We start from the raw sequence: 26847 nt of genomic DNA on the forward strand, positions 1-26847 counted from the left end.
TATTTTAATCATGTTTCATATTGCTCTTTAAAGTGAAAAATCAACATTGAACACACACTTTTGCATCAGTTTGCAACAATTCTTTGTCATTGATTTTGAACTATTTTTTTCAGTAGAAAATTTATCTTTCCTTGAAAACTACATGATCATGTAAGAACATGTAACTACAGTACCGTTCTTGGCAAGCACTGGTCCATGTTTGAATGATTTTGATGATGATCCATTAATATGGACCTACTTCATTAATAACAGCGAAGGTAGCCTGGTTTGCTGCTGGAGATGTAGCTAAATTGATGAACAGAATTCCAGCTCTTCCCAAACATGTGATTTACTTAATTGCAAGTTCCTGTATTTCCATGAAACCATCATCATTCTCTGTTCTTTGAAGAACGGATTATTAAAAAAGAAATGTAACATGGATACCTGTATGTAGAACTGTCAAGGTTTAATCATTAATCTTAGATGAACAGTAACTGTTTTTGTCTCATTGCTTATTTCCCCTTCCGTCAAAATACAAAATTCTGTTTCCTTTAAAGTCAATTTGATTTGTGTTCCTTAACGTGACTGGGCTACAAATTTTGCTGACTAGTTGGGTTTAATCTGAATGTGCAGATTCAGTATGTTTGGATTCAAAACAATTTTGAACTAAAATGTTTTTTTTTTTCTCATTTATTGGTTGTTAGTTTTTATGTCTGGTAAAATACCCAGGGGCTAAAACTGTACGTCAGGTGGATCAAAATGTTTTTTTTTATGGACCCTGTTAGAGTGATAAGATCCTTTGTAAATTACTATACTGTATGCTTGGTTCATGGAGAAAATTTTTGTTTTCATCTCCCTGTTTTTTGCAGAAGTTTCATAAAAATTAAATAGCACTAGCTCCACACTTTGAATGTGAAGATTTTTTACGTTAAGTTCGTAAATAATTGATTTGTGTTCTTATAGTTGAAATGATATGCACTTTACATAATTTATTGTTTTTAGCAATGTTTCAAAGTGGTATTGATAAACATGGGGCCTACATGTCCATAAATTCATAGTTAAGAAAAATTACTTCCCTTTCTGGTGTATTAGACAGAAAATTGTTACTTTCTCTACCATTTAGTTTTTATACCATCAGAGACATTAATATAATTTATTGGAACTGGTCCAAGCTTAAATGGAAACCGATGCTGTCTGATGTAAGGTGCATTATTTCCTTCCATCAACAATCTGTCAAACACAGGGGAGAGTCATACAATCCCTCACCTAATTTGAAAACCTGTTACAGGTTAAATTCAATTTTCATTTTTGAAATGATGTGCCCTTTTCAAAAGTTTGTGCTCTGTATTCTCTATTGCAGATGTAAAATAGATTTACATGTAGTGTAATACAACCAGTGAGCAAAGAGAAATAAATGCTTGCAAAAAGGAGATGTTTTGATTTTTGTCTTGTCTTCATGCATAGCAGAGCAAGAGTAAAGGTGCCTCTTTTCCGGACGACGGCGACGTCGTCAATATTGATTCTTAACCAAGTTTAGGTTTTTGAAATGTCATCATAACTTACAAAGTAAACGGACCTAGTTTATGAAACTTGGACATAAGGATAGAAGATTCTGCCTGAGTTTCAGGTCACATGACCAAGGTCAAAGGTCATTAAGGCTTATTAGGGTCAATCATGTTGGGGGAATCAATATAGAATTAACCAAGATTAAGTTTTTGAAATGTCGTCCTAACTTAAAAAGTATATAGACCTAATTCATGAAACTAAGACATAAGGGTGATGGTGTATCACTGAAGATTCTGCCTGAGTTTCAGGTCACATTACTGAGGTCAAAGGTCAATAAGGTCAACGATCTTTGGCAATGTTGGGGGTATCTGTGGAATTGCCATAACTTACAAATTTTATGGATCTCGTTCATGAAACTTGAACATAAGAGCAACTGTGCATCCCTGAATATCCTGTGCATGTTTCAAGTCAAATTACCTACAGTAGATCAAAGGTCATAAGGTCAATGAACTTTGGCCGTGTTTGGGGTATAATTTGTTGAATTTGCATCATAACTTAGAAAGTTTACAGATCTACATGTACATGTAGTTCATGTCTTCATGAAACATAGGCATAAGGATAATCAAGTAGGAATGATCGTTTAGCACATGTTTTTAGTCCCATGATCAAGGTCAAATGTCATTTAGGGTCAGTGAAAATAGTATTTTATCATCATATGAATGATGTTTATTCTAAGTGATTATCCATATTTTCAAAGTCAGCACTGCTGCTAATTGAATCATATAATGCAGGCGATACTGCCAGAGGCACTCCACTTGTTTATAATTAGGTGATCTGTCAATCGACAGATCAACTATTAATTTCGTAAGAATTTTCTTTTTTAGGTGGTCTGTCATGAATATGACAGATCACCTATTATATTCGTCAGATTTTACTTTATTTTTATTGCCAAATTTTGTTCCCAGGTTATCTCAAAATCGGGCCTGTCAAATTTCTTGATTTTCATGTCATGTATGGATATTATTGTGGAATCGCGAAACGAAACTTTTCAAGGTCATCAAATCGTGATGACGTCATCTAGGCGCCATTTTGTAAAATTAAATTATTGATCATATCATCGCAACTAATCATCATAAATCATTCATATTTGCATCATATCAAGTTCAGATGACAGGTCATCAGGACATGTCAACAGAGGTCATGCAAAGGTCACGACGCGCACGTACGCGCGCGTCAAAATTTTAAAATTCCCCAAATCAATCGTGGTCAAATTTGGGTACGTTTCAGGCCATTTTGAGCATGTCAAAAATTTGCGCGCGCACAGGTATGCGTGCGCGTTTTTGCTCCTACCATCGGTATGCCTGTTCGAGTCGTCATTTATTTTATGTCTGTCCATTGTCCATTATCTTCTGATTAATTTGATACCTCATTCAGCCTCTTACGACCAATAATACGCAAATGCGCGTCCATTCAAATTTGCATTACACGCGCGTGCAAACTCGCAAAATAAGTCATAAGTGGGCAAAAATATGCCTTTATACAATTCACTGTAGCTCTTCAAGGAGTCTGTTGACCCCCAATTTTTTTTCCTATTCGAATAGAGTATGAATTGGAGATATGATTTTATGCCACATTTGACCCTTAAAAACATCGTGACGTCATCAACATGGCGTCGGAACTAAAAATTAGTGTTTTCTGTTTCATGATGTCACAACACTCATGTAAATTGATTCTAATTACGTAAATATTGGTCTTTTCTCGCCAAATTTTAAATATGTTTTACCTTAGAATGTACCCTTTAGACAATATGTCCATTGTTTCATTTTAAAGCTTGTACTATTCTCAAAACTGGAATTTGTACTAGGTTTGTCATCATGACATTTTTCTACTTGCAACAATTTACATTGACAATATGTTTCCTGTTTTGCGCTCCCTGTCTGTCCGGAAGATCGTGGTCGACTGGATAACGCACCTGCCTGGTAATGCTAGGGTCGGTGGTTCAAACCTCGCTTGACTCTCTTTTTTTTTTTTCCTTCATTATTAGGTGGTCTGTCATGAATATGACAGATCACCTATTATATTCGTCAGATTTTACTTTATTTTTATTGCCAAATTTTGTTCCCAGGTTATCTCAAAATCGGGCCTGTCAAATTTCTTGATTTTCATGTCATGTATGGATATTATTGTGGAATCGCGAAACGAAACTTTTCAAGGTCATCAAATCGTGATGACGTCATCTAGGCGCCATTTTGTAAAATTAAATTATTGATCATATCATCGCAACTAATCATCATAAATCATTCATATTTGCACCATATCAAGTTCAGATGACAGGTCATCAGGACATGTCAACAGAGGTCATGAAAAGGTCACGACGCGCACGTACGCGCGTCAAAATTTTAAAATTCCCCAAATCAATCGTGGTCAAATTTGGGTACGTTTCAGGCCATTTGAGCATGTCAAAAATTTGCGCGCGCACAGGTATGCGTGCGCGTTTTTGCTCCTACCATCGGTATGCCTGTTCGAGTCGTCATTTATTTTATGTCTGTCCATTGTCCATTATCTTCTGATTAATTTGATACCTCAGCCTCTTACGACCAATAATACGCAAATGCGCGTCCATTCAAATTTGCATTACACGCGCGTGCAAACTCGCAAAATAAGTCATAAGTGGGCAAAAATATGCCTTCATACAATTCACTGTAGCTCTTCAAGGAGTCTGTTGACACCCAATTTTTTCTCACTCTTGGATATAGTCAATATCTTATCTGGAAATTGTGCAAATACCACAAAATTACGTTAAAAACAAAAATTACACATTTTCGCAATATACGTCAACGTATTTATGCATTTTTGACCGTATCTTTTTTATTAGTGGTCAGTTTTCTCTCAAATTTTGATATGATGTAGTCGAAACGATTCTGTACAAACAACGTGTGAATAATTTTCACTTTTGACCACAGCATCAATGTGTTGTGACCTGTTTAATTTTTTACAAATTTTTTCTGGGCCTAATTTTTGCGAATTTTTTAAAGAAAATGTTTTATTAATCAATTTTACAGTCTTCCTGTAAATTTCAAGCCCACTGGTTTTGCGCTTTAACATATACAACATTTTTCATAGTTTTTCCGAACTTTTAGAAAGGTAATTTTAACATTGTAAGAGATCATTTATGTATTTTCTTAGTAAACGCTACAATATTGAAACGCTATTTGGTGCAAAAATTTCATTCCAGACATTTTGTGGAAATTCCCGAATCTTTTTTGTTGTGGTCATTTTTATTGAATATAATGTATAACAAATTTGCAGGTACCTTATATGAAATTTTAAAAATGTGCAATTTAGTTAATTACACATTTTCCCTAAATTTTGCGGGAAAATTGCTTGTATTTGAAATCTTTTACCTGATTTTTTTTCACTAAAAATCATCACGAAAGAATTTTCAAGTAAATTTCAGTAATACTCAATCAATGGATATTGAAAATTCTTGACGGAAAAAATGTGAAATGTTTAGAAATTTGCAGAAATTGTGCAAACTTTTACAACAAAATTCTACGTCATTCTTTTATAGAAAACATCACTGATCAGTTTTTAAGTGATTGCTGTGAAACTGAAGCATTGTGATTCAGAAATTTCTAATTAAAATTATTGAAACTTAGCACAAATTTTGAACAAAAGTGTTAAACATATTTCAGTTTTAAAAAAGTATCACCTATGAATTTTCATGTATTCTGTGAAATTTATACCAACTGAAATTGTGAAAATTCTTGCCTGAAATCTTGAAAAAAAGTGCGAACAGTACAAAGGATTTTTAAAAAGATTTTGCACAAAAACTTAAAACTGTCGATTAAAAATTAGCTGCTGTGAAAATTAAGGCGCCTTTCATTGCGCAATTTTAGAATGTCAATTTTGGTAAAAATCGTCTGAAAATTTTGAGGAGTTTTTAAGGCGTTTTACGTGCTCCAAACTTTATTTCATATTTACCGTATTGTATTATCACCACCATCATTATAATCATCACGATTGTCATCACCACATTAATAATTACATTTAGCAATGGTCCAAATTTAGTCCTATGATGTCTATGATCAAAATTATCAATCATATCTAAAAAATTCATTTCATACAACATTAGCAAACACTGAATGAAAATTCATGACAGACCACCTAATTCGTCCTCATGACGAATTAAAATCTAGTTATTTATTTATTTCTTAATTTTTATTTTTCCACCCTTTTCTTGTTACCATAAAATCTCCAAATCTACATCATCAATTATCTTCAAAATATCATCAGATATGGGGACTTATCATGTCATGTGAACGAAACAAGTTCAAGGTCAAAAGGTCATCATGACGTCATCTAGACGCCATTTTGTAAAATCACATTATCAATCGTAACTTCATTATCAATTATCAAAAATTAAATATATTTACATCACATGTCATGTAAAGGTCACGACGTGCGCGTACGCGCACGTCAAAATTTTAAAATGCTCAAAATCGCTTTTTGACCAAAGTAGAGTATGTTTCAGGTGATTTTAAGCATTTCAAAAATTTGCGCGCGCACAGTTACGCGCGCGTTCCCGCGCGTAACGGCACTATAAATCATAGGATCGCCATTTTTTTCATATCAATGCACCGATAATATAATTCTGAACAATTTGATACCTTGATCAACCTTCTACGACAAGTAATAAAGGAATTAGCCTCCATCAAAGTTTACAGCACGCGCGCGCGCGCACACTAACCATAGACAATATATGTGCAAAAACATGCCTATACAAAATTCATTATAGCTCTTAAGGTAGTCTGTTGACCCCCATTTTTTTTTTCATATTCGAATAGAGTATGGATTGGAGATGTGATTTCATGTCTCATTTGCCCCGAAATTTTATCATGACGTCATCAAAATGGCGTCGGAACTCAAAATTCCCATTTTGCTACTTATGACGTCATCATAATTATGCAAATTTGACTCTAACTCTGTAAATATTTGTCAATTTTCGCTCAGTTTTCAATATGTTGTAGCTGAGAACATGCTCTTCTTAATTTGATGGCTTAATTCACTTTTAAAGGAATGGATCATCCTGAAAAATGGCAAGTTATAGAGGCATGTCATTTTCGCTCATTTTGTGTGCAATCTCTATGGGAAATGACTTTTTCTCAAAACTGGATTTTACATTCCTCTATTTCGCGAGCCATATCTCCATTTCTGTTTGTTGGTTTTCTCTGAGCTTTGAGTATGTTGTAGCTGAGATTGTAAGCTATCGCAAGTGTGGTCTCCATTTTCCGATCAGATGCCGGGATCATGCCCGTATTTCACTTGCAAAATTGGATTTCAGATCTTCTCGTTTTGCTTATGTGTTAAGTCTATGGGAAGCGTGTAGCTCAATGGGTAAGGCATCAGACTTGCGTCCTTAGGGTCCCCGGTTCGAACCCAAAAGTGGACATAAATTTTTTTTTTTCTTTTCAACATTTCGCAAATGTTCCTTAATCACCATTACAAGGTATATAAGTTCAAATATCGCACAATTAAGTAGATTAAAATCGTTTTTAATAGGCCTATAACATGTACAATGTGTTTCGCCTACACCTACATGTATTTCACATATTCTCATTTCCCTCTTTTTCAAGAGTATTCAACATATTCTTTTCGTAAGAAAAGTTCAGTTTTCATCATGATGATCATATTTATCTCAATAAACATGCTGATTGTCTTCGTGTTCATAAAATCAGAGACAGATCACCTAATTCGTCCTCATGACGAATTAAAATTCTAGTTTATATTGATTTTTATTTGAATATTTTGACATTGAAATATATATTCATTTGTATGGGGAAAACAATTTACTACTCAAGATTGTCATGACATTTCTTGTAGGGCTAAATTTGGTGCATATTTTCTTCTGTTTTATTTGTATTTTTTTTTAGTTTTAATCAAAGATTAATGATTTTTGCAAAATAGATCCCCAGTAAAACAAAACAGTTCTATCAAAATTAAAGATATTGATAATTTATATTTTGTTTTAGAAAATATTTCTCATATCAAAGTTTGTCTATTCCAGGTTGCTTGAAGTTGCATGTACATCTCTGACAGTATGAACACATAATTTCCCTTCGAAATGTAATTTGCTTTTACAAATATGTCAAAATTTTAGAGAGATAGACCTTGGCCCTTACATTTAAGTAGCCAGATGAATATTTTTGTACATATTTGCTAGCTTGAAGTTGTCATTTTCAAAAGTTGGAATCAGTCATATTCTTACTGAATGTAAAAATTGATAAAAATTCAGATATTAAAAAAGGATTTCTTATCTGAATTGAAAGCATTTTCAATTCAATTCACTTTCAATGGTGAATACATAGTTCACATTTCCTTCACTGGCTTTTACATAAATTCTTATACCCTATTTTTGTTTACTCATTTATTTGTCACCTCCTCCCAGAGATATTCTTTAAGCGAGGGATAATCTGACTAACAAAAACTACAAATCCTAGAGCATAGCAGACAAGTTTAATACCATCCTTGATGCTAAGCAAGTTAACATTCTTATGAAATCATCACAGAATTTGCCTCATTTATTTCCTGTGTTGAGTGATCCTGATTCAAATTCCACATTTTTTTTTATTTCCAAGTTCAGGGGAAAATTGACATTTCCTTTCTAAGCAACTTGTTCTTGTAAAAATTCAGGTACACTCACGCATGCTGGGTTGGATCTACCAGTGTATTTAAGAGAGAGAACAGAAAAAAATGGAATAATTTTTCTACTGTCATGGAGTGGTGTTTGTTTAAATATGAAAAATATATAGGCACTTTTCAAGTTTCTAAATATATTTGATCTTCTAAAAAAAGGAAATCCCACAAAATGTGTAGCAAATTGCAACAGTTACCGGTATGTTTTTCTGGTGTTCCCCATAAAATACCCCCTTGCTCATACCGTTGTGTACTGGAAAATGCACAATGTAAAGTTCCCCTTCCTGCTTTCCAATACCTGGTTTCCACTAAAACTGGTGTCAAACGGGGCCGTAGTTTTTGTAGCTGAAAACTATTGTTTACCAGTTGCCATTTTCATTGTAATTTTGAATTTAACCAGATCAATGTAAAGGATTTGCGAATTCATCTTTATTTCCTCACATCCCACCTTTAAATCTGTATGATAATCATAAACCTGTCTGCAAGATATCTTTGTAAAGGGAGGAGAAGGAGGAGGAGGAAGCAGACTTGTCATGGTGAAACCCATCCTTCCTCTTTACGATCATCAACTTCTCAGGTTGAAAAAGCACCCATAGAATTTTCTCTAAAAGTTCAGGAATATTGTACATTAGAATAAAACCCCTATAAAGTTCAGGCATGCAAAGATGCAAGGTGTCCTGTTTCATGCACAGGTTTTATGAAAGTCAAGAGTTACAAAGATTTCAAACCTGTTTAGATTCAGTATGAAGCTTAAAGTTTGGCAAGGAATATTCCTGTTTTTTTGTCAGAAACGAGAGAAATAAAATTATATATATAGGTTGCAGTTTCTATATACTCTGTTCATATTCTAGGCCAAAATCAAAATTGATGAAATGTATGCGGCAATATCATGGATTTGGTCTCTTGAACTGTGGGGCAATTTCATAAAATATGCACATCCCATCCCCTATATATTATATGTGGGACCTTCATGAAATTTTCTGTCTCTGATTTCTTGTTCTTTTGAAAGTATGTACATGTAAATGCTCTCAAATGACCATGACTTGGTCAGTTCATGAAGTGAAGTAAAACTTGAGAAAATGGGGATTGGATGTACAAAAAAGGTAATGATCATAGGCCTACGTACCGTATTGAGATCTTGGTTTTATATGACATGCATAGGGTATTTGTAATTGCTGGTCTACTTCTTACATCATCAACAACAACAAATTGATTTGTTTTAGCTAAAATTGACCAATGACTTGGAAATTTGTGACTGAAATTTGCAACTATTTGCACATATTTTTTGTAACACCCCTTGCATCTACACCAAGTTATGCAAGAAATTTCCTGAATTTCCGCATGTGAACTCGGGCTCGTGGGAAGAAATCTGAAAGTGGAATGATATGATTTGAAATTCATAACATGATACATACATGTATCTCACTAAATACATGTACAAACTCTGTAATGTGAGCAATGCACATAAACTCAAATTTTTAGATATATTGACCTGAAAATTTGAAATTTTGTAATCTTAACATGAAATATAAATGTATCTTCCGTGAAAAGGAGTCAATTTGAATCATGATGCAAATCAAACCAAACTGTATAAATTTGCCTCACATGTTACTTGTCCCTGTCTGTGTACGGGTGATTATCTGTCTTTCTAAACTTGATGATGTGTAGCCAGTTATCCAATCGGAATGATCCCGACTTGATGTCTAGAAATTATATTAAATCATATCTTTGATCCCACAAAGATAGAATTTTGTCTTGTTAGAAATACATGTAGAAATGTTAAAGTAAAGACATTCCCGATGGTCTGATTTCATTATGAGATAAACAGAACGTCAACTATTTCATTAAATTTTGGGGAGATATAATTTAAAAATAAAAATCAATGTTTACTGTTACTTCACTTTGAAATCATTAAAAGTGCAGTTTTAAAGGAAAACTTTATTTGGAACAAAGTCCAAAATAATAAAATCTTATTTCTTGTATTAGTGTTTGGATTTCCTTGTATTTTTTAAAATTAATCTCTAATTCAATTCCATTGATTCAAACTTAGGGTTGAAGATATAGGCCCACATGTAAATATATGTTTAATACATGTACAGCTATAAGCAAGGGGGGGGGGTAACAAGTGCTTTCCTTTCATTTTGCTTTACTACTCAATTGGTAAAATCATAAGAATATTAGGCAATAAAAGATCAAGTTGTATTATTCGTAAAAAATTAGGAAATGCAATAATCTACTTATTCATTCCATAGCTGTTTTGGGTTACTAATTTTTGTTTAGAATTTCATCCATAGGCAATCCTGAAATATTGTCATTTTACCTGGATACTTTCTGAAATGTTATACAGGAAGGGAAATATTTGTTTGATAACCCATTTCTTTAATCCAATCTTATATCATGATTCCATATATCCTCAAGTTGAGCCAGATCTAATTTCTGAACTTGATATCAGTCGTATATTTGCAGTATGGATTAATGCATTCTGAGATACATTTCATGTATTCTGTATTTTGTGACCCCAATCCAAGGGTCACTAAGTCATGCAAAGTTTGGAATTTGTTCAACACCCACTGGAATGAAAAAGAAGTTTAGAAAAGAGAAATGCATGTTTTTGTTAACATGAACTTGCCAGGTTTTTATTTTGTTTGGTTCTTCTGTAACAAATGAAACAATTGACTTTTTGACCTGTATACACTTTTGCATATCATACCTTTTTTGTTTTAATTGAAATCTATTCACTTTGCATTTATGCCTTTGGGTCTACTTCTTTCTTTGTTTCAAGTATTATCAAATATTCTATCTTTTTAACGTTTTGTCTCGCCCACCAGAGGTGAAGGCGAGACTTAGGGATCCAAATGTCGTCCGTCGTCCGTCCGTCACAAACCTGTAATGACACATAACTCCACAACCTAAGTTGCTTTTCAACCAAACTTGGATGGTAGATGGACTTGGGGAACCTGCATGTTATGCTGCAGTCAGAGGTCACATGATAAGGTCAAAGGTCATTTTCAGGTCAACATTAAGGTTTACATGCAAGGCTCTTATGACAAGTGTTATTCCATCCCAGTCATTTCACAATGAGTTTCAATATAATTCTCTTGCGTGTTCTCGCAAATCACGATATTTCTGCTTATTTTTCATTAGTGGGTGAGACAAAATTGCTTTTGCCTTGTTTAATTGATGTGGCTGTTGATAGATTTCTGATGCAGTGATTCCCATGAAATTATTATAACAAAATCAGAGTTGACTTCAATTGTTTGATTTAGAATTCTTATCTTATGATCTCCTTTCTCTTTAGCTTGTGAGATGAAGAGAAAGTTAATAAGTTATAAAATTAATAATACCAGGGAATCACTGCCGTTGAAGATTGGACAGCATCTCCAAGAGTTGTCTTGAAAAGAGCACCCTAAATGAGGATTCAATGGCAGGCCACTAAGACACTCTCAACATGGATTTTTTGCAGATGACTTAGATTTGCACATTCAAAAACAAGGATTTTTTTCTATAGTGTTCCAGTTGCTTGAGAAAATTCTAGAGCACTGGCCGTGATTACAGTGATATAAAAACTATGCTTAATTGAAATCTGTTGGTGTTCTTTTAAGCATGAACTGCGGAACTGGGGGGGGGAGGCTAGGTGGTTTTCAGCCTCCCCCATTTTTTTCCAAAAACCATGTACGAAAAGGTAAAAATGATCATCTGATCATGATTTTTTGCATGGTCAGCGCCCCCTTCAAAACCGTTCTGCGGCCCCTGTTATTCAGGCACATACATGTACTGACAATACGTAAAGGCCTGCAACTAGGTACCACATCACATGAAATTTGTATCTTCTAGACCATACTTTCCTCTTTTATCTTCCTATAAATGTAGTACTGCATTGAGATTGGCAGACTTCTGCAATATCTTGAGGATTCCCCCATGGGTAGTACAGCCATTAGTGACTTCCGGGACGAACAGTTTGTGATGGTGGATGGCGTCCTCAAGTTGTCTGATGTGGATGATCTGAGCAGCACAGAACCGGACTGTGATCAAAATATGGAGTGCCTGGTCAATGGAAAATCAGCTGGTAAGTTGAAATCCTTTCTCAGGGAGGCGCGATAGCTCAGTCAGTAGAGCGGGGGATTCGTATTCAGGTGACCCGGGTTCGATTCCCACTTGGTGAACTAGTGCCCTTTGGTAAGGCATTAATCCTCAGTACCAGGTCCTTCGGAGAGGACCTTAAGCCGTCGGTCCTCTGATTGCTGCTTACAAGCATTCATGCTTTCTTAGCAGTCAGGTAAAAAATCACCACCACCACCAATCTTCATTAAGCAATATAAGCGATTGCGATGGGGAGTTTGTGATGGTTTCTACAACATAGAAAGCCTATTGAAAATGCCTGTCAAATCGCAAAGAACAGCTGAGAGGTCTTTTTCGAAAATTGTTGAACTGGACAGCTGATCGTTATAAAATTCGGAGCTGATGAAAAATTCCATATCCGTCATTTATCCAGAGTCTAGGATGAAACTGCTGTTTTGATTCCCCAATTTTTTACAAAGACGGGTTTGCCATGAAGGGTTTTTTATAAATAGATTTTCTATGTTATATTATCTTTCCCCGTTACGATTGCAAAACCTCCCTATTATGAAGACACAAGATAAAAGTAATATTAAATGGTAACATTAAAGATACCACATCAAACTTGAAAAGCATTGACACTTGTCCTTCTTGCCAAGAATACAAGATTAGTCTCTCCATACAACAATTCCAAACGAAAATTATCTTGCTATGGATCAAAACTAAGTGATTATTGTTGAAGGCCTTCTTTTTTCCAATATATCAAGTAGCTGTAGTGATCATTGTCCTAGAATTCACACGAACATTGTACATCTATCAAGACTAAAGCTATGATAGGGATGCACAGTAAAAAATGCTGTTTAAAATTTTAAAGAATCATGTTGTTTACTAAATGAAATACAACTGTTGTTAAATAGTTTTGACAACCATGCTTCATTTATTGAGAATAAAGTATTGAAGATTAAACTTTGTTAATAATATTTTAAACACTTTTTAAAACTGTTTGAATAACTACTTTAAGGGCATATACTGACGCAGTGTTGTATCAAAACTTTAAACAACATTTTTACTGTGTGAGAAATTTCTTGAAAGGACAGTGCATCTTCAAAGTTGGCCTATTCTTATAGGCTACTTGATTCATGCATATAGGAGGCATTTGTTCTCTTCATCCAGTGATTTGACTATTTTCTCATTGTGTGAGATATTTTTAATGCTTATTTTTCTTATACTTTTAAAAACCAAAAGAATACATGTAGATTATCAAAATGAGCATAGAATTCAAGAAGAATGATTTTGAATTCTGGGTTTGGAAGGGAAATCCACAGGACAGATATTGTTGATTCACAGGGTTTAGATTATCTGTATATGGTATAAATTAACACTCAAGGAAACATTAGAATTTTTAATCCTAGATTAGGATGTTCTTGTAAAATGTTGACCAATGTTCCATAATCAGTACGATGATAGTTCAAGGATTTTATGTCAAACTACACAATGGTGTAATAAGAATCACCTGAGTTGCAAAGCAGGTCCCCATATTTTGACCAAGTAGGATACATTCTTCGAATGTCTCTGTTTCTTGCGTGACAGACATTATTCTGAACTTGGAAACAAACAATATAAACAAAACCACCCACTCCACATAACAGTATATTCAGTATATAACAAGAAACAGAGAAAACACCCTTTTATAAAAACTTCATACTCAATCTTCTTTTGATGACAGCCAGACATATAATAATGTCAAGAATTCCACCTCTCCCCACCCACCAGCTTTTTATAGCCTTGTAGCACTGCAGGACTGCTGTGATTCTGACAATGCATGATGCCTATTAACGGCAGAAGGTAGCAAGTCGGTGATTGGATCTGTCATGGAAAATGTTGTGGTTAGATTAGTATGGGCAGGCACACCCAACATTGATATCATTAATGTTGACCACATATCTGTTAGACTGAAAGGGATCTGCATGAATATGATATGAGATATTCTAAAATACATAAGTTTCAATGATATGTTAATTAATGTATCATCACATTTCATGTTGCTGCCTTTTTGCATTTAGATTTACATTTAGATGGCATTTTGGTATATCAGGTATATTTTGTGTGGGTGGTTTTGAGCCAAGGGCACACAATCTTCGACTGAAATTTATGGCAATATAGAATAGTTATAGATTCTTTATTCTTGCTCAGTTCTAATTATTTCATAAAAAAGGGAATGATTTAAAATGCATTTAATTGAATTTCAATAACTGAAAGACTCTGATAAGACCATATTCACTGGTACCAACTCCCTGCTATTAGAGTAGATGAAAGATACCGTGTTAGTATTACTTTTTTGCATAACATTTGGTCTTTCAAGGGAATGAGCAATGTATAATGCTTTAGTAATCATATCTCTTCCTCCGTGCATGTACTTTGTCCTTCAAGATGATTATTGAAATTATTATCAACTAGTGTTTTAGATTTAAAGAGGTCCTTAAATCTACTGACAGAATTTGAAATTTCCTTAACTTTCTGAACTTACATTGATGCTTGTACTTATGTACAAAAGATGTATTTGACCTTTTGATTTTAATCCTCTCCAAGGGACAGAGTTATTGTGGACATTGGAGGTATCAGTAGGATGTCGACTTTTAATCAGGAAAAGAGTCTGGCTTGATTTCTTTCCTTTCTCAAGAACACACTAATATTTCTCACACAAGCATGTGTCAAATCAATGGTCACCAACCCTCCATGTTTATTTAGGTCAAGGTGGATTGAGATTTGGTTTAAATGGGAATGACTTTGAATTTGAAAAGGAAATGATTATCTGTCCCATAAAAATGCTTTGGCACTGTTTCAGACTTTTACCTTCCTCTTGAATTATGTTTTCCCTTCAATCATCTCCTGCTGGTTCATTTTTATATTGGACAGCAACTGATTTGTCTTGACAGGTGAATTGGATGGATACTATAGAAACTGATTTACAGGGGCCAATACCAGGGAATATGATAGATGCAAGAACAGACTTTACAAATCAAATGGAAATGAGACCAAAAGAGATAGAACTAGCATATCTCATAAAAATACTGGTTGTTTTACCTTGCATGACACAGACAGGAACTCCCTGTACTTACACATCACCCCAACAAGAAAGGGGGATGATGGAGAGGAGAGGGGGTTGTAAGCAGAAAGGATGGAGAGGAGGTTGAAAGGGAAGGGAGGGGAGTGGATGGAGGAGAAGGAGGCAGAAGAGGAGGAGGAGGAGTAAGAGTCCAGTGTTTCCTTTGAGATGGGTCCATTTCCAAGAAGAATCAGTTTATCCAGGGAATTATAAAATTTATTAGTAAATGTCACTCTCTAAAATTTCATCTTTTTTTCTTTTCACTTCATCCAGTCAAGTGCTCATCAAACATGAAGTGTGCTGGACTCAATGCCCATCTCAATCTCCTCCATGCCTATGAGGTCTTCATAGGTCCTCTTCTCAGCAGGGATGTACCCCCCTCACTCCAGACTGCTACCAAAAATCTCCTGAAGTCACTCAAGAAAGGAGAGCTGGATGCGGAGGGACTGGTCTATAGACTCAAGAACGTGCAGGCCATCCCTTGAAGGTATGTATGGCTATATCATGTGCTGAAGGTTTCACCAATTTGTTGTGATACTTGAAGGTTCTATAAACCACCTTTTAGTCTTGAGGATAGATCATTTAAAACTAATGAGCTAGAGACCTCATCTGCAGGCATTTCTAGACGGGCTCCACAAACTACTATTGGTGATAGCTCTTACTAAAAGAATAGAGTTGTTTGGCTAAGTCTGAAAAGCATCTTCCTGCAAGATCATAACTTTAGTCCCAAAGATAAAAAATCTGAATGCTCCCTCACCTTTCAAATTGAACGTTCAGTCAGTCAATCATTAAGTTTTTTTATGAAACCAACGAAAATAGCTACGACATCAAATATATACAAAACCTTTAACTCCAACCATCATATTTCTAGATTTGATTAAGATGTTCCATTTTGTTCATAACATTTGCAGTACTGCAAACTACCTTTTTTTTATTTGATACTAGAGATCATGTGATCATCAGATTAAAATTTAGCAGACTACAACATGGATGTACAATGGATGCATTCTTAGATCTACCCCCTGACAGGTTCCTTAATGCCAGTCAATGGGTTTATGAGGGTTCTTCCATTGTGTTTGTGACATTTGAAGGTTTGGTAAGCTATCAGATGCTCTATAATTTGTCTCCTGAAGGTGTTGATGATAGAGCTGTGTATTTTCATACCATGGAACTGACGATTTATTTCAGAATTGACATTTTTTAATACAAATTATTCAAATTGTACTAGTTGGTTTAGTACTTTTGTCTGGTAACTCTTTGACCAGCTATTGACTGCTTGAAAGTTCATTAGGGAGCATAAAAGACTTGCAGGTGATATGATTGAGTCATTGAGTTATTCCATTAGGATCCACATCACCATGTTATTAACAAAACTAACAACACAACTTTTAATTTTGAGATCCCAATATACCTGGTCATCTCTTGAATTTGATTCTGAATAAGTCATTTGTAAAATGTTGGCATGCCATAGACCCATATCTTCTGCTTGTTACCTTAGCCAAGTTCTTATCAGAAAATAGAAATGATTCAAAACAAGGCATGTTAAGTGTTGCCACATGTTTGAGAGTGTTTTTTAAACTCCAAGAAACCGGTACTCCAATCCTGATACTTTAATTCCCTAGTTCCTTTCTTAATCCTAGCCCATAGCACAAACATTAAAAACAACCAAATAAGTAAAAAAAAAAAAAGAAATCCATTACTTCACTAGATTCCATGACAAAGCCATCAAGCGATCTCATGGGAAAGCAATCGTCCCACCTTTGGAATCGTAAACAGGGAGTAATGCGTTCCGAACTTGAACCTTGGGGCGCACCGCCAAAAAGTGGTAACAGATTGAGAAATGGGTGATGACTTTGGCATGTTGAGGAGATATCAGTTGGGTTTAATGTAGGTATTTGTGGGTGGGTGGTTGTCCTATGGCTACAATCAGTTGAGTGGGATAGATTTGGTCATTTTCCAGATGGCTGTCATGTGCCCAAACTGCCTAAGTGCAGAATTGTCATCATATTATTTCATTATTTCAATATTAGTCAACTGAACTATCCCCTATTACTATTTCTAGTTTGATGGATAAGGTGGATTAGTTTGATATACAGATCTATCCTGGGTCCCCAAACACAATTAATTGTACACTTGAATTTCACGATTGATTGTACATTGTAGTCAATGGATTCGAGCCTAGAAAAATGTTATACGATCATTGCTAAGTTTTGTGTTATGGGCTCCAGATCTCTTTTTGTATTGTTCTCCTTTTGTATTCTTTTTGTGTTGTTTTTCACTTTTTGTCTGTCTGTCTGTCTGTCTCTCTTTGTTTGAAATTCTTTATTTCCCTCTCATTATTATGCATTGCTTTACCCAATCTCAACCCCTTTCGCACTCTCTCTCCTCTAAATTTCTTTATTCTTCTTCTCACTTTATGTTATTTGTCTCTCTTGTCTACCTGAGCTCATCCATTCTTAATGTATCTATGTAAGTGTATCTCTCCTTCCCAGTTAGTCTAGATCTAGATGTCAGTATTTATTTGTTTGTTAAACCCTAAACTCAATCATTGCACATTGCATCCCGAGCCAAATTTCACGTCATCCTCCATGTACTATGAGAGAGTGAAATGTTGGAGGACCAGGCACATTAGTGTGTATACTATATGCAGTGAGTTAGTGTAGGACTTCCCCGAACAAATAACTAGTGACGTCCAGACCTAGACTACTTCCAGCCCGTATAATTCAGTAAAGGTTTACTGTCATATCCAATAACTATTCCAATGACTCTATCCCTCTAGTACTACAGAAGCCATCTTTCATACACTCATTAGCTTCAATATAAGAGCTCTAATCACTGGAATGCATACACAGACACCCAACTTAAATTAGGTTATCTACCCTTAATACACTCTCCATGTAAAGCAATGGATATGTTCACACGACACTTTTGTGATTACATTTGCAAAACTTTGAATGTCAAAAGTGAGTCCAGATATCTGTAACTTTCTTAGTTTCCTGAACTTGTAATTGTCTTTGAATATCTTGGTTTTAAATATTGAATATTCAAAGCAAAAGGAATGTAATGTGCATGGATGGTCTTATTACAAAAAAATACAAATTTTGAGATAAGCACTGTACATAACTTCATGATTGCAGAATGTCATATGAACATAGTTTCTAAACTCCTTCATGTGCTCTATAATAGATTCAATAAAATGCCCAAGTCTGATGGGCCACTCTTCAGCTAATCTTGAATTCAAGATGTTTGGAAAAATAATGCCTACATCAATGGTATGTAAAAAGTTGAGAAGTTTAGAAATCATTTGTGCAATTTCAGTTTATTTTTTTGGTCGCTGAAGCTATGTTGGCAATCGCATGAATAACAGTGCAACTTTGTCTTATTTTACAAATCTGTTGCAATATGGCTTAGGAGTAAGCCATAAAGAAATATAATTATAAATGTGCCTTCTCCCAACTGATAGTCCGATCCCACTCTGTACTTGGATCTTGCCTTATATTTGTGTAAGCACCACCAACATGTGCCATGTATGGATATTTCAAGGTTTATTTTTTATTCTAGTTGATACACTGTAGATGCAATATATAGGACAGCATAAGTAAATCTTATCCATGATAAAGGTTATAAGAAGAATGATAAAATGTGATATTAAAGACCAGTTTAGATGATTTATGTATTCGCATTTTCTCTTTAATTCTGTCTTGTTAATACTCTAACAGATGGTGCATCTATTGAAGTAAGAATGGCACACCCCAAGAGGAAATAACACCTTAATGTCTTAGCATCGCTGAAAGAAACGACCATTAGGACTACATTCTAGTGGCAACATCTTTCCACATCCACAATGAAATCTGCAACAGATGGTGAAAATCTACCTGCAGTGGAATGCTAAGCTTGGCAAGAATTCATCCAGAGGAATGGTATAATCATCAGAAGAGCACATGGATAGAACATGACAAAATTGTGAATGCATGGGACATGTAGACAGCAACATTTAATGTTGACTGGTTCTGTCACTGGTGTTTATTTTCTGAGTTGCCTTTGGCTTCTGCAATCTGTTTACCATAGGATACAGTTTTTGTAGAAAAATCTTTCATTACGTTGAAATACATGGTGAATGCTTCAAATTCAAGCAAATGAGAAACCACAGAACACTTGAATCTTAAACCAAGGCACCACATTAACTTTTTTTGGTGGTGGCCCGTTCGGGCCACCAAAACCTTCAAATATTTTTTTTGGTGGCCCATTAGTAAAGTTTGGTGGCCCGAAAAATATAAAGAAAAAAATTAATTAAAAATGAATAAAACAAACTGAAATATTCTGCAGTCACTACCACGTACCACTATTCTTTGTACATCTTGTATGTAAATCGTGCTTGCTGTTATTTTACTTTGCTTATTTTGTGGTAATATATAAATTGTTCTATCATTGTGAATATGAAATGATTGAAAGAGAATAAAAGAATTGTATTGCTCCCAGGATGTGTGGACTTTTAATCTCCGTATAGACACACACTCATAATGGTAAAGTAAATAAATAGTGCATAAAGCAAACTCAGATTGATTTACAAAACAATGATTTTTCCTTCCTTTTTGATCGTAAAACCTAGATTATGCAGGCCCCAAATCCAGTTTATTTTCTCTTTTCCAGCATATTATAGCAGGAGAAAATCACAGAAAATATGCTGCAGAATTAGAACAATGTATAAAAGGGGGAAATAAACAAAAATAATTTTTAGAATAAGTGAAATATACAAATAAAAAATGAAGTAAGAAAAAACAAACAGGAAAAAAAAAATGAGAAAAAAAAACAAAAGAAAATGTAAGAAAAATGAATAAGACAAAATTATCAGAAAAAATGGGGGAAATTATTATTATTCAGTAGAAACATGTTCTTTAATCAGGCATATTCAATGGGAAGGGGTATAAATTGTTTTATCACTAAAAAAAAAATGACAGAAAAAAATAAGAAAACGGCAAGTTATCTGGAAAAAACAGTGAGAAAATTCCTTCCCTATATTTGACAAAATGATGGAAAAATTCACATTTCATATCAATAAAATGCCTTCCCAAAGTATTTACTTCCTTAAGAATGGTTTAAGAAGTCATTTATAAACAAGAAAGAAAGAAGCTGTCTATTCAAGACAGCTTCGAAAATAAACCAGATATCAACATACATACAAATGCACATGTGGGACTGTGATGTACTCACCTATGTGTAATAATGCATTTGGAAATCGGTCTTTTTGAGTCAAAAGAGAGGTCAAAATTCCTCCTTTTAATGCTTGCAAATTATCAGGTTTCAGTAATATGGACTGTAGAAGGGCATTTCATTGGTGTAAAATGTGACTTTGACGTAGATTTTCAAAGTTCTGGGGAAGATTTCTTAGCAGTAACATTTTGCTTCGCAGCTCCCTGAGTCTGAACAGTCTGCTAGCGCACAGCAAGCTGCACTGGTTTCACGCATGCAAAGCTCAGCCAGACATATAGGCCTACATACTGTCATGACTGTGCAATCTTTGTGTGTGTGTAGATTAACAAAAAAGGCGCATGACGAATTGACTTGCAATTTGAACTGTAGAAAGTTGATAAATGCATGCAAAATCAGGGAGAAAAATTGCGCTACATTGAAAATTATTGGTTGCCCGATTCGGGCCACCAAAACTTAAAATTTTTTCAATAATGGTTGCCCGAGATGAATTTTTGGTGGCCCCGGGCCACCGCTAATGTCGAGCCTTGCTTAAACATTAAATTTTGAAAAAGAGCTGACATTCTGATTTAGGCAAAATCATGTTTGACTCTTCCTTTTTATTAATACTTTAAAATAGGCAGTGATATATTTTATCTGGAAAAAAATATATAATTTTGATGCAGCAAGAAGAAAAGTTTTGACTTATGGGATTTGGGAGCATTTCATGAAACACTTTTTCACTGACAGTTTCGCTCTGAAGCAAGAATTTCAGTAGCTTATAACAACTAGTCAATGAACATCACATAGATATTTGTTTCATGAAATAGCTCCCCAGATTTAATACTGTAGTGTAAAATGAGTTTAATGCAGCTGTGTATGTGTTTTTATATGAAAGAAAAACACATCTTATTGGATGAATCGGACTCAGATCCAGGGTGTCAATTTGATGTGATTTCCTTGCATCATCTTTGGAGTGTCCATGAGAGTAATTAAAGTGAAATTTCAAACCAAAGGCTTTTAATCATAAACCACCTCACATGTGCAATTTGATTTGAAAGAGATTTTATTCACGAAAACAAAAATTGACTATAATAATTGTACCTTTTTATGTCTCGCCTTATGTTTCTGATCAGTTTCATTTGTCCCTTATCAATATTTTTGCTAATTTGTTTCATTTAATCACTGTTTTTTTTCCTATATTTCTTTCTTTCTTTCTTTCTCTTCTATCTATCTATCTATCTATCTATCTATTTATCTATCTATCTATCCCTCTCTTAGGATTTTCACATCATTTTCCCAAAGCAACAGATTCTAAAATTAATGATTCAAACCCAATATAATAGAAACTGTGCACATCCTTTGAGAAGACTTGTGATGATTGCAGATATCATTCTATAGCCCAGGTTGTTTTGATTGAAATGTGTAAGCAAATATTTTTGAAAATATTTGTACTCGTCAAAGGACATATTATCACTGATAAACCCACAAAAGTTTTGGAATCAGTGTTAGGGAATTATCATTAAATGATGATTTCCTTATAATTTTTTTTCATTTTGTAATTCATGTAATGAATTGATTTCTTTGTTGTATCGTTTGTATATTAGAAATTTGCTTCTGAAGCTGTTTGGGAATGGGAATTAGTAATCAGAAAAAAATGATTATTTTGTTTCTGTATCGCATGTGCGACCAATTCAATTGCATTTGTGATTAGTTTTATTACCATTGGAGTATTTTTTTTCATAATTCTTTTTTTTCCCTTCACATTTTGATATTCTATATTTTGGGTTAATGATTTGGTATGATGTATCACCAATGTTTATTATTTGAAGTAAAGGTATATGTACATGTGCTTTAGTTTGATCTTGATTTTACATTCTTTTTTGACAATATTTCATGCAGCTTTTTTCTTGATTCGCGAATTTCTATGTGTGTGTTTAAATATATATTGTTTCAACTGTAGAAGGATGCCTGGGAATGGAGAGGAGAGAGGGCAGGGGAATTGTGATGGTAGCATGGAGATTGAATGGTTATTGGGGTAAGTTAGATGGGAAGGGCAGTCAAGGTATAAGGCACATTAAATGGGAAGCCAATATTTAGCTTAGTTGTGAGGGTACAGTATATTTATTACCAAGAGAGTAGCCATTTTAAAAGAAGTAGTGTGTAACATGTTGATATCTTGGCACCTGAATGAAGCTCCAAACCAAATCTTTTTGCTACATGTAAAACACCCTAATACCTCAGTCACATTTACTCTACGGCGAGTCGAAAACAACCCTTTTAACATTTTTTTGTACCAGCTATACATAGGCAGTTTGAATAAAATGAATAAAACTGCTGTCTTCGACTCACCGTATGGCGGCCGTAGATCAAATGTGATCGAGGTATAAGCGCAGAGCTGCCAACCTTATTTGGGACAATAAAAATCGTATTTATTTCATTTGTTATATTTACAAGCTTAAAATCTTCTTTTTTTTTAATTTGAAAACTTACCCCCAAAATATTCTAACAAGCTTAAAAATCTTTTTCAAGGGGGGGGGGAGAATCCTATTTATTGTCACTTTCCCCTTTAAAAATCCTACTAATTGGCAGCTCTGTAAGCATCTTTTCATCACTAATCCTCACAGTTCGTTATAGACAAGACAATATTGGAAAGCATGAGTGTGTGACAGTTATACAGCTCCTCAATAGTGGGATTCATGATAAAAGACATGCCACATAATATTTTCTTAGGTGCCATTTAATGTGATTTGAAGTATGTCTGACTTGTAAATTCTGGAATATATCACTACTTTTTTATCATTGTAATGTATTATATGCTTCTTAAATTACTTTTATAGAAAGTGAACATTCCAATATAAATATTTTGTAATAGAAGAGGAATATGAGAATGAAATAGTGTAAAAACTTTTAAACAAGAACTCTTTTTCAAGGCAAAGAAGCATGGCAGCTGCAAAGTCATTCATTGCTGAATACAAAAAGATTCTTGTGAGTATAGGTGTTTTGGATCAGTGAATGAGTCTCTGGACTTAAAATGTCCAGAGTTATCTACATTTGTCACTTTCCACCAAGGTTTAATAAATGGATACCATAAAAGAGGGCATTCCTTCAATGCTGAACGAGCTAGCCATGCTTAACATAGTCATGGTAAGAGTATGCTATATAGATGTTGCATATTCTAATCAGTATAATATCACATGCAAGCTCATTTAGCAATGGTGGCTAAGATAGATTATACCTCTCCCCTCTCAAAATATTTGAATAATTGCAAGTTGCAGTGCACTGTCTGTTTGACAACAAACATTGTAAAATAAACAATATACTTTTGGGGGGTATTATTACAGGCTTCATGTTTTAGTGTCAGAAAATATTAAAAATATTCATGCTGCATATAATTAATTATCACCCGTATCAGACATCTGAGCTGGTCATTTACAAAACCGTATTGCCCTACATTTTCTTAATATCGGGAAGGGTAGGTATATTGTTTGTATTTTCCTCGGTCTCACATCCGGGCATTTGTGGATGCGTATAAAGAGATACGCTTAATAAGGATCCGCCCACCAACAAATATACGTCATAATAAAGACAACGCTGGATCCGAGCGCTTGCAAGTACGTCATAATGGTAAAGTGCAGAGCTTAGACCGATATTAACATGACACAATAGAACTCTATTTTTAAAAGAAATATCCCCATTATCATGATTTTTGCTCTAGATATCTGATTTGGATGATAATAAAAATATTGACTGGCTCTTTTGGGGAACATCAAATATATTGCCCTTAAAAGACCCATATTGCCCTCGTCTAAAGACTCGGGCCAATATGATTCTTTTGCTGGCATTATATTTGATGTTCCCCTCAAGGCCAGTCAATATTATATAATTAATTCAATAGAGAATAGAATAGTTATATTAGGCCTTGTGTAAATATTCATGTTGCTATGTAAGGCATTCCTTAGACACTGTACTAGTGAGAGAAAATGGAAATGGGCAACACTTCTTATTTTGATATACATGTATGTGTAAGTTTACTTTAGTTCATACATGTACATGTATGTTCTCTTTGTAATGGATATGCTCTGGTTCATGGTCATGAATACATACACAGTGTATTTGTTTAATATTTTGTATGTGTATATACCAAATGATTGTGTAGGCCAGCAGTTATTTAATGCAGATGACAGATGTAGAAACAAAATTTCTCCAACAATAGGGCAATTATTCATCAAATTTGAACAATATTGGTTTTATTAACGTGGAGGTTTACGGTTCACCATGTGTAATATGAAGAAGGGAAAGGAATTACAGGTAGAAAAATTGAAATGGAAAGACGAGAAAGGATGAAAAGAGGAAATTAGAGGTATTTTCTTGAAAAGAGTAAATTCCTGAAAAGGACTGTAAAGCAGATGAGATGAGCTGAATATGGCTTGAGTTGCGATGGTTTGAGTAGTAGCAGGTTGAAATGAAGGTTACTCATTGTTTTGGGCAGGTTGACTGTCTATCTTCAGGAGTTTAATTAGTTTTATTTTAACAATGTTGCCATGATTTCAGTCCCTTAAAATAACATAACAAACTAGTGATAGGTTTGGTGAAACATGATTTCAATACATGTCTGCAAAAAGCATTTTGTTAGATATTCTGTTGTTGGAGGGATTATTATTGCAAGTTTGTGTATAACATGAAGCAGAGCATTAAATCAAAGGGGCTGTTTCACAAAGCTGTTTGTAAAGTTATGCACGATTTTTAATAGTAACAGTTGAAATATGAAGTACCAAAGTATGAGCTCAATTTTTATCCTGAAACATTACTGAACTGATTGTATATCAAACAGAAATATTCTTTACCTTGAAAAAGGATCTATTTACTTCAATAAAGATGCACATTTCAGATTTAGCTGTTGCGAATGATAAACGTTTGAGACATGCTTCTGTTTTGTTATATTCTGATCATTTGTAAATTTGTGCATAACTTTACAAATAGCTCTCTGAAACACCCCAAAGAGATTGTGTCATGTTGATATGAGCCAATATCATCTTATCATGTGGAAGTTTAATTAGAAATGAAGTGCAAATAATGAGATTATGATGACGGAGTGTGAAGAAAATAGCAATATTTATATTAAGACCAACTGTAGATTGCTCATGATGTTTTGGGGCTTTAGCAACTTGCCAATGTTTCTTTGTGTATATTCGTGCAAAATCTTTTTTTGTTGCTTAAATTACTCATATTCAAATATTTTGGAGTTGTGCTCATCCTGCAAATCTTGTGTGAATGTGGAGTGTGAATTGTCTTGTTGAAAAATGATGGAATTTGCCTTTTTATAATGTATTTGTATATTACAGCAAAATAATAATAAATTTATAGTAATGGTATTCTATTTGATGGTATTTGGTGTGTTTCTCAAATTTTAGTTTCTTCTCTGGGAATGTCTACACACCTCTCTCTCTGTTTCCACTTTATCCTACTAACATATTTCATCCAATCCCTTTCTCAACATTTTTTTCTCTTTTGCTGTCTATTAATGTGGTCATCTCTCTCTCTTTGATCCCCATGGATATCATTTTACTTTTACCCACCCCTTTATTTTCTTTGTCTTCCACCCCCAAGTCAGTGGTATCTTCTAATGGATCTTCCGGACACGCTTTCACTCCATATCAATCATTATCTTTCTTCCTGTGTTCCTCTTTCTCCCCTTTGGTTTATTTCTATTTAGTCTTATGCCAAATCGTCCAATTGCAACTAGTCTACTATCATTTGGTCTACCATCAGTTCATCCACTATCCATATGGTCTAATTGCCAATTCGTCCACTCACAATTTTGTTTAATAACCAGTTGGTTCAATAGCCATTTAGTCCATACACCATTTGGTTTAATTGTACTCGGGTGTTAAAAATGAATGAAAATGCAATGGATAAAGTGACGATTGAACTAAATGGTTATTGGACCAAATGGTTGTTCGACAAAATGTTGATGGATGGAATGGCATTAGACTAAATAAAAGTAGACAATGTGGTGAGTGGATGAGTTGGCAGTAGATGAATTGGCAATTTACCTCTCCTTTCACTTGTCCCTACCCCTTATCTGTTGTAAGTCTTCTGCTTTCCTACTGCTTTTGCCTTATCACTGCATCTCTCCCTCCCTTCTCCACTCCCATCTTCTGTTAGTGTGTTGGTTTGTTCTGGAGTATCTCTCCATATTTTTCAATTCACCTGGTCGGTTTTTCATAAAGCTATTCGTAAGATACGAATGACTTTAAGCATGACTGGTATCCTTTCTTAAGCTATGTGATATCCCTCTGAAATTGATTTATGAC

General features: G+C 34.4%; 1 protein-coding gene across 4 annotated transcripts in view; it reads left to right on the top strand.

The window, feature by feature from the left end:
• The window catches only part of LOC121409011 (extracellular tyrosine-protein kinase PKDCC-like), a 54824-nt gene extending 35658 nt beyond the window's left edge, over positions 1 to 19166 (top strand). For all 4 annotated transcript variants that reach the window (XM_041600784.1, XM_041600783.1, XM_041600785.1 and 1 more), the window contains 3 exons: positions 12052 to 12247; positions 15617 to 15830; positions 19063 to 19166. In XM_041600784.1, coding sequence (XP_041456718.1) covers positions 12052 to 12247; positions 15617 to 15828 — 408 coding nt within the window. In that variant the 3' untranslated portion in view covers positions 15829 to 15830; positions 19063 to 19166. The remainder of the gene's footprint in view (positions 1 to 12051; positions 12248 to 15616; positions 15831 to 19062) is intronic.
• Positions 19167 to 26847: the final 7681 nt, after the last annotated feature.

This window comes from Lytechinus variegatus, chromosome 2 (genome assembly GCF_018143015.1).
Source record: "Lytechinus variegatus isolate NC3 chromosome 2, Lvar_3.0, whole genome shotgun sequence".
Lineage (NCBI taxonomy): Eukaryota > Metazoa > Echinodermata > Echinoidea > Temnopleuroida > Toxopneustidae > Lytechinus > Lytechinus variegatus.